This window comes from Mytilus californianus, unplaced genomic scaffold (genome assembly GCF_021869535.1).
Source record: "Mytilus californianus isolate M0D057914Y unplaced genomic scaffold, xbMytCali1.0.p SCAF_8, whole genome shotgun sequence".
Taxonomy (NCBI): domain Eukaryota; kingdom Metazoa; phylum Mollusca; class Bivalvia; order Mytilida; family Mytilidae; genus Mytilus; species Mytilus californianus.
Genome location: NW_026262734.1, coordinates 44,595,661 through 44,614,550, shown reverse-complemented (window position 1 = coordinate 44,614,550; position 18,890 = coordinate 44,595,661). Strand labels below are relative to the sequence as shown.

At 31.5% G+C, this 18,890-nt stretch overlaps 1 protein-coding gene across 36 annotated transcripts in view; it reads right to left on the bottom strand.

Moving 5' to 3' along the window:
* LOC127712112 (uncharacterized) overlaps positions 1-18,890 on the bottom strand; it is a 468,529-nt gene that overhangs the window by 416,457 nt on the left and 33,182 nt on the right. For 10 of the 36 annotated variants that reach the window (XM_052218356.1, XM_052218358.1, XM_052218360.1 and 7 more), the window contains exons 17-31: positions 16,939-17,158; positions 14,824-14,852; positions 13,817-13,945; positions 13,046-13,136; positions 12,018-12,124; positions 11,132-11,235; positions 9,483-9,720; positions 6,702-6,787; positions 5,999-6,047; positions 5,368-5,496; positions 4,417-4,662; positions 3,058-3,235; positions 2,314-2,479; positions 1,726-2,009; positions 102-183 (exon numbers count right to left, since the gene is read on the bottom strand). The exons of 5 other annotated variants lie outside the window; for them this stretch is intronic. In XM_052218356.1, the coding sequence (XP_052074316.1) occupies positions 102-183; positions 1,726-2,009; positions 2,314-2,479; positions 3,058-3,235; positions 4,417-4,662; positions 5,368-5,496; positions 5,999-6,047; positions 6,702-6,787; positions 9,483-9,720; positions 11,132-11,235; positions 12,018-12,124; positions 13,046-13,136; positions 13,817-13,945; positions 14,824-14,852; positions 16,939-17,158 (2,138 nt within the window). The remainder of the gene's footprint in view (positions 1-101; positions 184-1,725; positions 2,010-2,313; positions 2,480-3,057; positions 3,236-4,416; positions 4,663-5,367; positions 5,497-5,998; positions 6,048-6,701; positions 6,788-9,482; positions 9,721-11,131; positions 11,236-12,017; positions 12,125-13,045; positions 13,137-13,816; positions 13,946-14,823; positions 14,853-16,938; positions 17,159-18,890) is intronic. 21 more of the 36 variants (XR_007986948.1, XR_007986947.1, XR_007986949.1 and 18 more) reach the window with 6 other exon arrangements.

Sequence of the window (18,890 nt, the reverse complement as noted above, 5' to 3'; positions counted from 1 at the left end):
GATTTTCAAGATGCTACATTAAATAGATATTGTAGAATTTTTAATAAAAAGTGCTTACTTTTACTGTACAGAAAGGTTGCATAAAACTATAAGTGTATTACCCTTTTGACCTAGCCGCTCCGATTCTCTCCGCTTCTTCTGTTGATTTTAGTTTTAGATCATAGTCTGCGTTGTACAAAAACACTAGGATAAAAGAAAAGATACTTCTATGCGTTACTTGTTATCTTCTGTGTCATTTGGAGAGTTGTCTCATTTTCAATTATACCACATCTTCTTATTTTTATATTTACTTGTTGTTCGAAATTGTTTTGAGTTTACGGTTCGACTGTATGTTAGACAAAGGTCTCAGACGTTAACACATATATATGGCAGATTTAATGGGGATTTAGGGTAAACGTTAATGAGACAACTACCCAAAAATACAAAAAGGTAACATACAGACTTGACAAATTAACGAATGTCTAAATCAAATGACAGCCTATAAAATATCCCGAGTCTATAATAGTTGTGATAAGATCAAACATAAATTGTCTTAATTCGTCACAGACACCAGATGATATTAAATGATAAAACCCAACTACTAATGAGATATGGCATGACATATTTAATATTTAATATTGGTCAGTGTTTAAAAAACAGACATTGGCGGTAAATATAAACTAGCTGCCAGTAACTGCGAGTACTCTCTGATCTGTACTTTGAGTCTTTTTTTGTTGTTGTTAGGGATGTATAAATACCCTGCTCCTTCCGGTCTGTGTTCTTTTTAGATGTTTTTCTACTATTTGTCGATCTGATGAGTTAAGTCCTTTCCAACTGTTTTTTATAGTTTGTTCTTATGTTGTGCTGTAACACCACTGTCCCAGATTTTTGGGAGGGTTGAGCACCCAGAAACACGTTTAACCCTGCCACATTCTTTATGTGCCTGTCCCAAGTCACGAGCCTGTAGTTCAGTGTTTGTCGTTGGTTCATGTCTGTAATATTTGTTTTTCCTAGATTGTTTTGTTATAAATTAAATTTCTCAATTCAATTGGTTCATATTTTTTATGTCAGGGCCTTTTATACGGTATGGGTTTTATCATTGTTGAAGACCGAACGATTGCAAAATGCCATGGTTTTACTTAATACCTTTGACCTTCTCATGCATTCACCTTGAGATGCTTGTCTTTCCTATATCAAAACATAGGGGAAACTTTTAATTGTTGTAGAAATTAAACACTTTTAATATTTTTAACCAACATGCCTTACTCCTAGTATTGATCTTAATATATTAGATATTTACAAAATTACTGAACATATTAAGAGACAGTCTACACAAATATATATAATCTATGAACTTATGAATCAAAGAATGCAAATCTTTTTCATTTTTTTGTAGTTTTCAATACATTTGACTATAAGGCCATCTGAATTTAAACTTAAGTCGTATCTAAATAATACTTTTAAAAAAAATTCATTACTCCGTTATAATAGCAAAGCAAAACGTAATAACCAATCTGATTATAATATGTAAACGTTCCATATGGTGTCATCTTTAGTGAACACAATATCAATTTCCATGTTTGACTTTTCTTGAAATTGCTAATGCAATATTTCTTCATAAAAGTGTTTCTGTGTCCATGAGGATATGTATGGACATTAACACTAAGACACTATTTTTTTTTCTTTGAACCAATTTATATACTATGAAGATATATGATCTTAATATTATCTGCATTCATTTTTTACCTCGTACAAACATTGGATTTTCCTTTAACTTGTCCCTTTCACTGTCATAAGAATTTGAACTGTCGTGTTGGTCTTCGTGTTGGATTTTATTCAATCTTCGATCTTTTTTTTTGAAGCAACAATATTCAGTTAACCAAATGAAGACATGGATAAGACCAAAAGGTAACATAAGAAGCTTCAAATGTATTGGGAAAATTGTCTCTATGCTATACTCCTCAAGGAAATCAGTCTGAATCTGCGACCAATGGAACTTACATTCATCATTCACTTTTTTATATGTGTCACTGAAATAATTCGTTCAGTATCAGCATCATATTGTATACACATGCATTACGACAAGTTGTTCACATATATTCATTTCATATTGAAAAAGAGTTATATAGTTAATTTAATTTAACATGACTGTGAGTTTAGTTGAAAAAATTAGTATTTGTAACATTAGTTCAATGAGTTACATAGTAAAACATGTAACCGCTGAGATGAATTGTTTTTAAAACAAATATGATACAAAACTGCTGAACTTGTTCTATGAAACAAATATATTACCAAGTGACCCTAACCATCAATAGAAACTGTTTAGAATCTTACCTGTAAATTGCTATGAGCAGATTCAATAGTAAAATCACTGCAATCAATCCATAGAGGGCTTTCAAATATGGCGAAATGTGTATTCCCAAATGCGTAGGACATCTAGCCATCCTTTCTTTATGGTCACTACTTGTATAAATGGTTTTATTGTCAGTACAATCATCCACTAAAAAATAAATTTAGATACTTTAAGTAATTACCACCGGAAAAAGCAAACAGATTTGTCATTTCTTTGACCTGATGAAATCTAAAATTTATTTATATTTGAAACGATGTTTTCGCAGAATTCTGTAATTAATACATTTATTTGTCAAAATTAAATTGCCACGAAATATTCTACTAATTCAACGCATTTTACTTTCTATAGTGTGTCATATTGCATGTCATATCGAAATCTAATACAGAACTAAACATTTCACATAAAGGAAATCGTCGTAGAACAGTATTTGTTAATTAAGTGATAAGATTTGATAACTGCAAGCAAGTAATAAAAGCCGACGCATTACTTCGAATTTATAGTATAATTACTGTTGGATTGTCAATTTGTTTTATATATTTCTAAATCACGAAAAATAAAGATAAGGAAGGTAAACCTTCGTCTTACCAAGTAAGAAGAACATTGTCAAAATATGTACGACCGTCAGTTATTAAGTTTGAATGATGATAACAGCTTAAATGGAAAGATACACATAAAAGAAAACACACAGTTGAGAGATGAGCTAATCTATTTATCATTAAACCTACGTGTATCGCTGTCTATTAACCCATTTTCTCCAAAAAGCATCCAGTAACCATTCTGCATTACGTTCTCTATCTCTTTCCAACTAAGTTCAGAGTTTGGGTAGAGCAATGAATGATATGAGACATTGTAGCTCATCATGATAACTGTTAAGATGATAAGAAATACAAACGTGTCTTTGAACTGAAAAACAAAAAATTATCAATTCAATCAAATAAAATTTACACATGTACGGAAAAAAAGTTCGTTTGATATAAAGTACTTCTTATTGATATATTATATTTTGTTTGTCTGTTTTTGTATGTATAATGTTGAGACTGATTATGACTTAAATAATAAAAATCTTTAAACAAGAAACAAAAGATTCTTCTGTGTCGTCAAACAACAATCCTGTTTACACACTGATATATATAGCGCGCCGGGCATAGTGCAAGGCGATTTGGTGTCACGATATATCAGTAGCATGAGTTCGAATCCCTGCCAGGGAAGAACAAAAATTTGATGAAATTTGCTTCCGCAAATTTACAGATCTAACATTGTTGGGCTGTTATTTAGACTAATTAATTATATATATATATATAATGGGAGAATGACTTTTCATACCTTTTCAATCAAGTTGTATATCTTATAGCGCCACGACTCGTAGGACGCAATTTTGTTATAGTGGCTGTATTATTTTATTTATTAAATTGACTTACATCGAAATAAAATGAGTGCTGATGGTTTCTATGTTTGGTCATTTTTTGCCATGACGTTTTCCGTTTTCTTCGACTTATGAGTTTGGATATCCCTTTTGCATCTTCCGTCTTTCTTTTTGGAAACTCTATAAACAAATGGCTTTGTGATATAAAAAGTGTATCCATGCCTTACTGTGTTGAGCGCCTTAGACAACTATGTAAAAAGACAACGTACTACCAACAAAAACTCACCACACATACCAGATGTATAATCTGTTACACCAGACGCGCGTTTCGTCTCCAGAAGACTCATCAGGGACGCTCAAATCAAAACATTTCCAATATATCAAATATTACGAAGTTCAAGACGATTCACTACCGAAAATTCGGAAAAAATGTACGCAATACGGCTTTGACAATCTATACCTAGGTATATAACAACCTGCTAGTTTTGAATATTTCAACATTTTATAAACCGTAAATTTACAGAAGAGGAGCACATCAATGATATTTCAAATCAGCACAAAAGTGCTTTCAACTGGGCTGGTGTTACCGTCATTGACGAAGGTCCACCAGTACAATGAAATAAAGCAGCATACATTTAGTGGAATAGTTGTCAAAATGATGAAGTGTCTCTTTTTGAGGGGTAAAATTGATTCTTCCGTCCATATTTTAAATTATTCTTACCATTTTTTGAATAATAACAAGTTTTGGTCCAAGGTATTCAGATATACTAAACATGTTTAATATACGAATGCTGAGTAAAATGAAAGTTAAGACTAATAATATTTTTGTCGAGTCTTCATAGGTCCCATCGTCTCCAAATTTTAAAAACATTCCACTTGCGTATACAAACATCACTGCCCAGTCTAGGAGATTCCATACATTACACATATACCTTTTAAATCTATGTCGTAAAGCTGAAACAATTGCCTTTAAAGAGAAAATCGTTAAAATAAATCTTAGTTATAAATCTATGTATGAATGAATGAAATTATGTGTAGATGAAATGAGGGGGTGTAATATATAATCCCGATTATCTTTTTAGAATAACTGAATTGCCTGACAAAGAAAGCATACAAATATTCTGATTAGCGTTTCGACAATCAAAATGTCAGTAAAAAAACATATCATCCCCTTTTCATAAACTAAGATATAATAAATTACTTACAAATTAGGTTTTATATTCCATACACCATAACAATAATTTGTGATTATCTCATGCAATTACAGTCCTTTTTTTTGTATGGCAACTGGGTAATGATTCCTGACGTTTATATCAAGATCAATAACTGGTATGTGCAAATTATAAATGAGACGTAGGGCATATTTAAACCTAAACTTAAATGAAAAGAAAATCCCACTTAAGTCTCATCTGTAAAATAGGAATGAAATCATGGAAAGATTTGCAGAAGATATTATTTGTTGACGGTATATAAGTTAGATGATTCTTATTTTAAGGTATTTTTTGTCGTATAACACATGGCTGGGTGTCAAAATTACTAGAGATGTTTCATAGAGACTCATATACTTTTTAGTTCAAATGTACGTAAGATTCTATCGAAACTATCAAATCAAAGCTGACCCTTTTTCCCTTTAAGAAAAAGGATGAAAAAACAATATAACTATTTTGTATACCTGCTTAATTTCATTAAACAAAAAACTGATCATCCATCCTACTATTAATCCGTCTGTCCAAGAAAAGTTTTCATCAGGGTTGAAGAGCAACATGTATGCATATGTCACCAGCAAAGCCAAGTATCCAAGCTAAAATGTGAACAGATTAACTTTGACGGTTACTAAAAAATATGCTCCATAATCTGACATTTATGCACGTATTAAAATTGATCTTTCTTGTAGAAATTAAGTATCATAATATTCATATTTAGAACATATAAAAGAAGCAAACCTTCCATACCATATTAATCAAACTAAGCTGTTATCACTGTTATTATGAAGTTTTCAGAAAACATGCATATACAGTCACTATTGCGATTGTTTATTGTTCAACACTGAAAAAAAACGAGAGAGAAAAGCTATTCAAATACTGCTGTTAGAAATCGTATATTTTTATGTAAGTTTTAAATTGATCGTATGATTTTTAGCTTTAACAATCTTTCTGCTTCTGAATTTACATCTATTTTCATGAAGTCAATCCATATATTTCTTTCAATAAATCTTCAGATACGCTTACATAGAACTTTCATTCAGTTGACCATTAGATGATAGTATATCGTATATTTCGTTAATGGAAATAAATGTTTCTTACCATTTGAATAAAGGCTTTCATAAAAGGGAGATTGTATTTCTGGTAGAACCTATAACAAAGACACTGTATTATATGATACATTTCCTTGATTTGACGTGCATTCTTTTAAACTAATCATCTAAAATAAACTTCATGTAAGAAAACAAAACAAAATAGTTAACTTCCAAACATTACAAAGTGAAACTGGAATATGTTAAACTGTAATATGTCAAAAAAAAGACACTTGCATTTGAAAACATGCATGTAGTATTTGGAGTAAACATAAATTGAGAATGGAAATAGGGAATGTGTCAAAGAGACAACAACCCGACCATAGAGCAGGTATGGTACTTGCCAGACAACTGAAATAGGTTGTTAACATCTTAAAGTGTAAATCAAAATATAATATGACAGATACATTTGTAATTTTGGTAATCACGTCGATTTCATATCCAACCAAATTGTATTGTATATAGTAACATGAACATTCCTGCAACAAATGCACAATTAATGAGTTTTCAATGTTGATCTCATTACAAAAATGTTTTATAATTCAAATCCTAATAAAACATTGAAAAGTTGACGAAAGCAAAAAGGACCTTACGTATAGACAAACCGGGACACTAAAATAGATAATCATACAAATCTTGGGTAGTTTTAGGATTTTTTTTTTATGTTTGTTCTTATATTTGGAAATCTTAACAGTTATGCATTTAGTACTTACCATTTAAGAGGAGGAGCTGTTATGTTGATCATCAATACTGGCATCACAAGTAAGTGTATTAGGGCTAACAGGATGAAAACTCCTACCTATAAAGAGTTAATCATTTACAGTGCATGTTTATTAGATGGCAAACAGTTATATTGTTATTTTATTTTGTGAGTAAATCGGAAAATTGATTTATCTCAATGAAGTTAATCACTTCTGACACAATACGTATGATATTTTATAGGGTTTGAATAATCGGTATTCTGCGTACGTATATGCTTTGTTCTCAAAACATGTTTACGATATGCACTCTATAAAAATCATACTTTTATGATGGAATTGAATGTTATTTTTGAAAATAAAGTTATTTGGCAACAATACATGTTGAAGCAATGATGAATAACTTCTGGCGAAAAATATATATAAAGGGTATATGGCTCACACCAGATAGAGATAAGACCTTGCACCTTGATAACCATATCTAACGCCTATACATGAAAACTGATTCAAGATATCACATACTAATGTGAAGTCAAAACGTTCCAATAAGGGAATTGCGGCTTGGAAGTAACGTAAAAAAGATGCTGTTTAAGGTTCTGGAGAATGTGATTTCATTCTCTGTTTTGTTTATGTATCGTAACCTTTAGTTGTGTGTATCTGTGTTCTTTTTTCGTTTTGACATGGTGTTAATTTAATTTTGCAACTTCGTGGTATTGATTATCCCGTTAATTAATCCCCTATTATATAAACGTACTATTAACCCACACATTTCTGCAGGTCGTTACATATGTGTTTTCGTGTCGAAATATGTAGTAAATATTGTATATTTTGTTAGAGTTGTCTTTCTTTCTAAATATTTTTTTTAATATCGCTATAGTTGACATTCGGCTGCAAGATAGATACTCATCATCCGAAAATAACCTTTCCTGATACATTTCAAGTAACTAATATAGATTCTTCTTAAGTACTAAGAACACTGTGTTCAATTTGCACAAAACAAAATGTCCATGTATTGTTATACAGTCAATTCGAACGCGAACAGACTTCTGTCACGGTTTTTATTTATATCAATCACATGAAAAACAATTATTATTTCTTTGAACGAAGTTGAACATTCCGTACATGTATGTGTTTGCTCTAGCAAATTGCATTGGTAAATTACTACAGCCTTAATAACACTACACAAAAAATGCAAAAGGTAAATTATATAAACTTCGTTAATTCTTTAAAATTATCAAACAGTCAACTGTTAAGATTAATATTTTGAGCAAAATAGACTTGTAAACGTCTAAATCTATTACCAAAATGTACAAAAAAAAATCTAAAATACCGTATTGAAAGTACTATTCAAAACAGAAGTCCCTTATCAAACGGAAAATTAAAAGCTCAAACGCATCAAAAGAATAAAAAACAACTTTCATTTTCCTGACTTGGTACAGGCATTTTCTTATGTAGCAAATGGTGGACCAATCCAAGTTGTATTAAGCTGTTCCTCACCTATGACAGTCGTGACACCATGAAGGTCGTGAAATAAAAAAAAAATAACTTGACGTTATCAGATGATCTTATCAAGAACTAAGCATCCCTATATTACATTCAATAGACATATCAACTACATGAGTATACGTGACTGTCTGACATTTCCCTGTTTGACTTCTGCAAAATATATGTTACACATATAGGTAGGTCAGAATGTCATGGATTTTTCTAGCTAATATGTCTACTGACCCTCATCATGTATCCACCCTTTGAATAGATTATCAGCGGGGATGATAGTTTCGCACATTTTTCATGTTCACAAAAACATTCATGTTTACAAATATATTATAAGAAAGAGGAAACTTTGGTTTAATCAATATCTTATTTAATGCACTAACTACTACTATAAAAGATAAAACATATAAACATATAAACAAATAAAATACGACGACCCAGAAACAACTGGTAGCAACATTCAAATTGTCTACAAATGACCGCCAAACATAAAAAGCAAAACCAGGCGCTGAATGTCATACTCCATGTTGATTTTGGTTTGATATGGAAAATGTAGATAATTAAAAGTTAAAATATCAAACTTTAGGAATTTACGGTTATTATATAAAACAGAAAAAATAATCAAGATTGGAAAATACCTTTATCCAGTATTGTCATTATGGAAGTTATATATAAGGTCGTTAATGGATCTACAAACGCGATACTGTGCACGATTGAATACAAGAATGTATTTATTTTGTAAAACGTACACACACTATGACAATAAATGATAACATAATATGCCAGCTTTGATCAGCGTTGGCCATCTTGTAAATTTAGGTTATAACAATTACTAAAATATTTACAAACAAACTTAAAGGAAAAACATGCTGCATTATATTTGCATACTGTTTAATACTAGTAATTTGTATTTGGCTTGACCATATGTATATTGGGGGTATCAAGCAGTCTGGCAAACCACAATAAATCTGTAAAACAGTGTTCGAACACAAGATGTATATATCGGCTGAACACATGTGTTATTATTTTGAACACAGATGTACAAATTTTTAACATTTAATGAAAAGATAGCAGAAAAATATGAAGCATTGCATATACAAGTTTTAAACGCGTCCGAACCCGACATGCAACCGTTACATCTTGTCTTTCTCAAGAAAAGGACCTCGTCAATTGTTGAAGATTGTATTTTTAACCAGTTTATGTTTCTGAGTCATGTTAGTCTGTGAGTTTGTTTTCTTTTGGTCAATATCCCAGTTCACGACATATTCATGTGTGCATACTTCTTACATACTTCTTACATACCTGACGGAATAAAAATTTCTCCTCTCCGTACCACATTTTATGCAGGATATCAGTAACGATTTTGTTTTCAAGAAATGCCTTGTTCTGTGTCCTAATTGCATCTTCTAAGTACCCATGGTTCACCAAAAGACGACCAGCATGATTTACTGCTTCATCAAGTTCATTTTCAACTAAATCATTGTTTAAATTGGCCTCGTAAATAAATCCTGTAATCAGGGTTGCACGCTCTGTGAAATATCTATAATAAAGACACATTTCCTGAATATCGAACATATCAATGACGAATCTTTAAGCCAGTAAATAGTCTTCGGTTAGCATATTTTTTCAATCATGTTTGCATGGATGTTGATGAATCTTTTTCGTATGTTTTAAAATCATATGTATCTGTAGTGTTTCTATGTGTAGTTCCAAAACATAACAGTCTTTAAGGTAATGTTTCTAAATAATAAAACAACATTTCCATTGATAATACCTTTGAAATGCCGCAACAGGATGGCCGCAGCGAGACACGAATTATAGATAAAAGATTGAGCAGAGACGGTAATCACTTCTAAATGCAAATTGATGATGTAATGTTTCATTCCATTTTGATAATATTAGATGCAGGTTTTAATCTATTTACAGTGACTTAAAGTTCAGCTAAAATATCTGTGTGTTTTATGAGGAATACATTTAGTTTTACAATTGAGTTTCAGTACTTAACCAACTAATGCTAACGTTTGTAACATTATTGCACCGAATATCACAAGATCGATATTTCGTTATTTGAATATTATGGTTTCTTAATTATAGAAATAGAAATTTAAGTTTACTGGCAAATCTTTGGTAGTACAAGTGTATCTGTTAAATATATTTGCATCCATACCATACTCGTTTAAGGGTCATTGGCTACGAGGTATAAAGAAAAAATAGAATATGAATTTTTTTTGGTTCAATCATAAATGAAAGTAAAATAGTTAAATAATAATTCACATTTAACAGCCAGTTTTGTCAAAATAAGCAACGAAACATTGCTAGTGTATCATTCACTTGCAAGTGATAATTCGACCTCATTGAATCCGTATTCATGTGAATTTTAATTGATCCATATAGCTAAGGATGGGTTACGCATGAACTAGGCGTTGTAAAATTTGGAAGTGAAGACTGATTCGAACAAGAAAAACTTATTCTTATACAGGTAAAACGATTATAAACATATGTTTTTTAACCTATGTTATAAAATCAAACAGACATAGAAAAATCCAAGTGCACGAGTTTGCAATCTATTTATAATGTGTTTATGATTAAATCGGGTTATACGACAGTCGGCAATATTCGAATGTCACCTCGAAGGGTAATTAGATTGCGTCTCGATGTAAATACACACGACATGCTGATACATAATATCGATTCTTTGCATCGTAAATTGTTTATTTTAGACTTTTTATAATTTGGATATGCGTTTAAGTATGTTATTAGTCGAATATAAGAATTTTAGTAAAATTGTTGAACATGAATTTGACAAATAATATTCCTTTAATAACAACGGTTTATATAACATTTACATTAATAGGATATATGAATATTTAAACTCATTTAAATGAGTTTGACAGACGGCCTCGCAGTCTTTTAAACAATCAGTATGATATCTGCTTTGGTATTTTCCTTACAGTTTTAATCTTTGTGATGTCTCCCTCTGTATTTGCTCATTCTTCTTATCATCACTAGCATCTTGTAGAATTTTGCATCCGACTAAAATATGACTAATGCGAACCTACAACATAGATGAAGATACCAAATGAATATTTTACTTTTTTTTTTAAATGCATCGTTTTCTTTTTGATAGACATTCATATATAATACATAGTACAAATAGTTATGCGCCCTAGATTGAATACTTGTTTTTGTCATCAAATGAAGCCAAACTATACAAGATGTGTAACTATCGATAATATTGTTTTTGTTCAGGTTCTACATATATTTCACTTATTCCGTTTAAAGTTTATAACATAACAACCTTGACTGGCTATACAGCTCTCGCACGGTCGGTATGTGTTATGCTGATTGCACGACGACTTATATACGTCATTTGTTCTCATGTAGAAAGTCGTCTCATTTGCAATAACAATAACAACATACTTTATTTTGAAACACTCAGACACATATTTGCGTGTGTAACATGCAATTATTCCATATCTCCTTATATTCATATTGACAGTTGTATATTATGTAAAAATCTAAGAACCTTAAAAATTTTAAAAAATAAAACTAGCTGGAGCTCAATTACAAACAAATAACCACAAGTTCAAACAAAGGACAGGAATGTGTCAAATAACAAATAAAAATTGAACACAAATACAGAACAATATATAAATGTGGTTAAGCCCATAATGTTCTAATGAATTATGTTCAGAAGCGCATATCACATAAATTTACATATGTGCAGGTTGCTTATCACACAGATTGATAATAATTGTAAATTTTATGCAACCTTTCAATTCATTGAAGTTGACAAACATATTATATATTTAAAGCTTAACTTAAAAACTGACTTACAAATCCTGTATCTACAAGCTGAGTAGCCCCAGAATAAAACTGTTTCCGCAGTAATGTTAAAAATATGAGTCCGATGACATCAGAATTTGAGACTGCCTGCTCAATATCTATTAAATATATCAGGTTTTTAACGATTAAAGTAAAATGAAATATATTCTGTAATGACAACAGTGTAGTTCAAAACACACGAGTAATAAATGTAATAACTAGTATTTAAAACAAAATGTTCTGATCAGATAGCCAAATAGGTCTTCTTCATTATTAGATATATTATCTAAAAATTCACCACTAATTTATGTTTACCGGAAAAAATCAAAATGGTTAATTTGTAAACATGTGTAAAAAAAAGTGGTAATATAGAATAATATTGCAGAGAACAGATGAAATTGAGAATGGAAATGAATAATGTGTCAAAGAGACAACAACCCGACCATAGGGAAGAAAACAGCCGAAGGCTACCAATGGGTCTTCAACACAGCGTGAAATATATCGCACCCGGAGTAGGGCTTCAGCTGGCCCCTAAACAAAATGTGTACTAGTTCAGTATTCAAAATACAGTGTTTAGTTTGACAAAAGTTGAATTAATACTTATTTGACAACATAGATGATTATATTAAAGCTAACATGAATATGACAATTAGTTTCAGTATGCACTAGTAATACCCGCCTACTCTCGATCGTTTAGAACATGATTATATATATGTGTGTCTTATATACTTATGAAACAAACAAGGACAATAATTTACTAATGCTGAACTATGAAATGCTGAAATTGGAGGTAGTGGCAATCACTATTTTGTTCTATTCCTTTATTTATTTCCTTTTATCATATAAGTATGACGTTTCAATAAACCTTTTTCTGTTTTCCACTTATAGTTGATGTGTTTCCCTCAGTTTTGGTTCGTGACCCGGATTTGTTTCAGTTAAATCGATTTATGACTATTGCACAGCGGTATACTACTATTGCCTTTATTTACTCTTACATTGTTACTGGGATTATCAACTAATGATTGAAGCATTATATTCACCTTTTTCTTTCCAATCTGTTGGTAAATAAGTTAACCTGGACAAAGCTTCCAAATCAGTCCGCAATCCACTAGCAAATGCAGTTGTCAAATCCTGTAAGGGTCATATTCTATATAATTTCCCCTAGTTATTATCGATATAAATATATATCATATTGAAAACCTAAATAACCTTAACTCTAAATAGAAGAAATAAGAGACATAGATTGAGAATATGTCGTGGATTGTTAGGACTTGGTCAATTATGGTTCAGACTTGGTCAATAGATATAAGAAAATGTGGTATTAGTGCCAATGAGACAATTCTCCATCCAAGTCCTAATTGGTGACAGTAAACCAGTAGGTCAAAGTACGGCCTTCAACACGGAGCCTTGGCTCATACCAAAAAGCAAGCATGTATGGTTCAGACTTGAGTTGAGTAAGTTTCCGACTCTTTAATTTAGTTAAAAACTGGTCAGGTATACGTTCAGACCTTTTTGTATGACTAAAACTACAGTCCAGTAATATCAAGTAAAATTCGGACCAATTAGGAATGGCCAAATAAAAAAAAAAGCTACATCACAAGAATTAAACTCTTTGTCTAAACACTGATTTAAATAATAAAAGAACCACTATTGTTGAATTGTTTATCAGTCATCTTGGTAATCGTCTTGATATATCACCTTCCAAAGGTAAATGGGATGCATCATAAAAATATTGATTCGACACTAGTATTGAACTTCTCATTCTAATTATTCCACTAATTACGTCTTATTATAAATGGACCTTTAATTACCTTTTCATAGATGTATTCAATAGATCGATGATCAAATGCCATTTTAATGGCGTCCTCCTGAATTCGCCATTTTTCAATCTTCAAAAGGTACATCGATAATACGTTTGCGTACACTTCTTTATCTGTCTCCTAAAATAGTTGGTATTGTTTTACTAAAAATCAATAACATTTCTCAAGAATCATAGCGTTGTGTATCAAGTAGGTCGAAGCGTTGTGTATCACAAAGGTTTTCCTGCCGACGATCGGTGGTTATCCCCGGCCATTGCGGCTTCCTCCACAAATAAATACTGACCACTATGAAATAACCAATAGTGTTTAAATTGGCGTTTAACGCCAACCAATCAATCACTATCAAGTCGTTGTAAAGTTTATAGAGCCATTGATACGTGTTATTGTATATTAAGATACCTTGACAAAGATCACTATTTACGTTTGAATTGTGATGTGTTAGGAACATTCAATTGGCTACCGGTATGAAAATTAATAATTGTCTAATTGTTGGAAAAGACACATTTACTAAATCTATATGGCGTGAATCCCTATATTCCAACTTTTTCACAAGATCAGTAATATGCCATTTCTCATTTACAATGATGGACCTTCTACTCTAACATGTCTAAGGGTGCACGTTAAGTTTTCTGCAAAGCGTTTTTTTAACCCATAGGTTTCTGTTTTTTTTTATCAAGACATTATCTGTGATTCTGCTTTAGATTTTTTTCAACCGAGTCTCCTATGTGAGAGAGTCGTGCTCTGTTCTGGTTTATCTGCTTCAAAATTTATTTAAATAGCTTTGATGCTCAATTCATGAAATTGGGGTTTTTTTTTTGTCTTCTCAAGTGTATTGTTCTGATGAAGAGCAACACGATGAATGTCACAAGTGGACAAGGATTTGCTTATCCTTCCAGAGCACCTGAGATTCGTGTTGCTTTGTCTGTGGTATTATGCTAGTTCTGTTCCTTTAAGAAAGTAAATGTAAAACTATATTAGCATGTTAAATTTGAACTTACGAATACTTTATGTTTGTTTGCCATGGAAACTGCAATAAAGATACATGATTTCATAATAGATAGCTAAATTACATAAATTGAGACCATTTGCGACAAACTAGACGTCTATATTTGTTAGTTTCTACGCCTTTATCGATATAATTTATTTAGATTAAACATTTGCTGTACATTTATTAATATTAAATGCACAAACAATGTTTGCATTGTTTATGTAGAATTTCATACATATCAATACACAAGACTTCTAAAATAATTATTATAGTGAAAGATAATTTTGGAAACCTTGCAGTATATAAATTATTAAATCAACCCCGGCTAAAGGAAACTACACCCCTAGTGGTCATTAATGAGAATATTAATTTATATGAAATATGACCAAATACATCATGTTCGTGGCACTTCATACTAATCCTGCACTTGTAAGAAGATGGCATCATCATTGTAACAGATATTTACACTGATATGTGAATAACTAGAGGCTCTATACAGCCTGTGTCGCTCACCTTTGTCTATGTGCATATTCAACAAAGGACAATCTCCAACATTGTAGACGAAAACATAATTCATGACAAAAATCTCTGTTTTGTTGATCTTGTATTGCTGATCATTTAGACTTTTTAGTTTTTCTCTATTTTCTGAAGTTTTTGATCAAAACGTAAAACAGGGTAAAAAAATCCTCATTTAAGGGCAATCACTCCTTTAAACAGTGACAGAAAATGATCATCAAGGCAAGATCTACTAACACGTCAAATTTGGCCGATAAAGTAAGGAGATCTTGCCTTGATGATCATTTTTGTGATGTAAAGCATCTATTTATCTTTTATAATTTTTATCATATAAGGCAAAACGTGAAACATTGTAAAAATCGTCATTAAAGGGAAATAACTCCAATAAGGAGTCGTCGGACGATATCATCCATCGTTCTTAATTGTAGATCTTATCTTGTTTATCATGTTTGCTTATTTAAGTTTCTATCTAGCTATTATAATCTCTAAGAGCTGACTGACGATTTCGACCATGCAGTCTTATTTGTAGAACTTGTCTTGCTGATCATTTTTCACTTTAGGTGCAATACAACCAAATCTTAGTACGTCACATCCGGTTGCATACGAAAAAGGGTCGAAAAAAAAATATTCCCATAATTTGACAGTTGTAGGATACTAATCCTACATTTCATTGCAGTAAAAAATTCTGGGTCATAAGCAGATATCTTGGGTGTTTCAAAGCAACATTATTTTTTTAATTTGATGTTTCTATAGAATATTTTGGAAACTTGAGATTACATGTTTACTAAAGCTTGTACATAGGTAAAAAAAAGAGGTGAAAATTTGATTGGTTAACTTCCAGTGATGGTTATTTCCTTATATGCAATAAAATGTTATGTGACTATTGTCTATAGTACTTGACAGGATAAAACTTTACTCATGCCAAGTACTTCTTTATTTGAAACATAGATAAATTCTGCCCAATTTTTGAAAAGTGCAAATTCAACAAAGACTAATACGGAAAAATCAATGGTGGTATTACAACTTTAAAGTTTCTCTCTATCTATTATGGTTTTCAAGATAGTAGGCAAAAATAAAAAAAATGGTAAAATTTGTCATCTAAGGGCAATAACTGCTACAAAAAGTCGTCTTCTTTTAACCATTTGTAGTGCTCAACATCTGAACTATTTTGGTCCCGTCAGATTTTCTCTATTTATAACGGTTTTCAAATAATAGACAAAACTTGCATTTTACCCCTATGTTCTATTTAAAACCATATCGGTCATCTTGATTGGCAGACGGGTTCATAGGTTTCAAAATTAGATACCCCAATGATGATTGTGGCTAAGTTTAGTTAAATTTGGCCAAACAGTTCCAGAGGAGAAGATTTTTGTAAAAGATAACGGACAACGACGACGACGGACGACGGACGCCAAGTTATGAGAAAAGCTCACTTGGCCAATTGCGCCAGGTGAGCTAAAATATTATTCATTTGATAAGTATATTCAAACTAAAACTAGTAAGAAAAGATATAAAACTATATATCAGCTTTTTTTGAAAAAATGAAAATGAAGAACTAGTGAAGTGCATAAATGACAGTTTAATGATATGCTATTTGAAACGGACATACCTCCAATAACCACGTGACATATTAGAGCTCCGAAATCCAAATTACTTTGCACATCATTGATAGCTGAAATTTCTTCTGCTGTTTCTGCATTTTTGATTACAATAAGGGTTTCTGATTTTCTGACAGTCCATGGAGTCTTTAAATTTGTAATATGTTCAGTTGCTTGTTCAATAGATCCATTATTTTCAAGTGTCAAAACGGTAGCGTCTGGACTGTTTTTCTACAATAAAAGATAAATAAAAGAGGCACAAAGTCACTCTCTTGAATAGTGTCCCTTAGTCAAATGAGTTATTTAAACAAATTACAACTTTTGACAACATGAATAAACATGATAAAATATGTTTTTACTTACAAAAGTTGTAGTAAATGTTTATCCTTAAGGCAATACGATACAGTAGCAGGGGCAGATAATAACGTTTTCAAAACTTTTCGTGTTGTTTTCGCGACGTTGTTAATCAGAACGTTGTAACTTCGCGAAGTTTCTAATAAAAACGATTACATTTCGTGACGTCGAGTTACATTTGCGGAAAATCCACTAACGTCATAAATCCGGTTGGCGAATTTGAAACAAAGTACCTGCTAAGAAAATCGGCCATATCACGAGAAAATTGTTATATTTACAAAATGTATTCATTAATAATATGTCAATAGTATTAACTTGAAATGTGAAAAAAAATCAAACCACATTCATAATTATGTCTTTGTTTTATTTCATATAGGAAATGAATAAAAGATATGTAAATAATAATACGTCGATGAGACAGAAACCCAATTAATTAAAAAGCCCAATAAGTAATTTAGACATCAACGTACTGTCTTGATCAATTATAGTATCTACACTATTTGGCAAACTCTAAATCGTATGGAAAATTGTACGGATAAATTTAACAGAGACTATCAACAAAATGACAAAATAGCATGATAAATAAAGACAACGCCCCATACTGTTCCTGACACTAAAAAGTTTTACGGTATTTTTAGAATTCAACCAGTGGAATATATATATGTATATGTGTATGAAAAAGAACTGTCAGTTAAAAAGACACAGTTATAAGCCCCGTATTATAGACGGAATGACGGACATACAGACAGGAGTAAAACAATATCCCCCCCCCCCCCCCCAACCCGCAACGGAATTGGGGGGAGAGGTATAGAAATACCATGAAGACAAGCTTACGCAACTTATCTATTGATACAGAATAATGCAATTTCATGCTCTAATACCGACTGCTGTACTTCCTATGAAATGTTAAACTACACCGTAATGGACTATATTGAGACAATTACGACATGAATTTGCTCGAAACAGCTCTAAATATTCACTTTTTAAACATGTTCAGAGTAGTTCTAAGCTAACCCGAGTTAATGTGGGTATGGTTTTGTGTTCATATAATGCCTATATAGTAGGCCGTTAGTTCTCTTGTTTAAATTTATCACATTTTTATGTCGGGGCTTTTTAAAGCTGACTGAACATTGTGGCTTTTTTTTGTTGAAGGCCGTACGGTGACCTTTAATTTCGTTTATCTTCGTAATTTGAACTATGGTTGATAGTTGTTCTCATTGTCAATGATAACAACTGTCCTTATCTTTATGGAATCCCACTTACTTAATTGTTTCATATTTTGTCATGTCGGGGCTTTTTGAATAATTAAAATTATGCCCAAGCTGTGTTGTCTATATGAGTTGACGGACTAATGTCGGACAGAGATGCAAATTATTTTTTTTTATCAGATTTATCTTCTTTGTTTCCGCACCTTTCTTTTCTAAAAGTATTTACTTTTTGTATCCAAGTTTCGTAACAATTTATAAAGGTTTGGCAAATATGTTATGCTATTTTACGAGTAATCAGCTTTGAAATTTTGATGATTAATACATTGTATCATTGCTTTCGAAAAAAAACCTTGGCTATACCACTGAACTTGACAGCGTAATCGTGAATGGCGGGAATGATT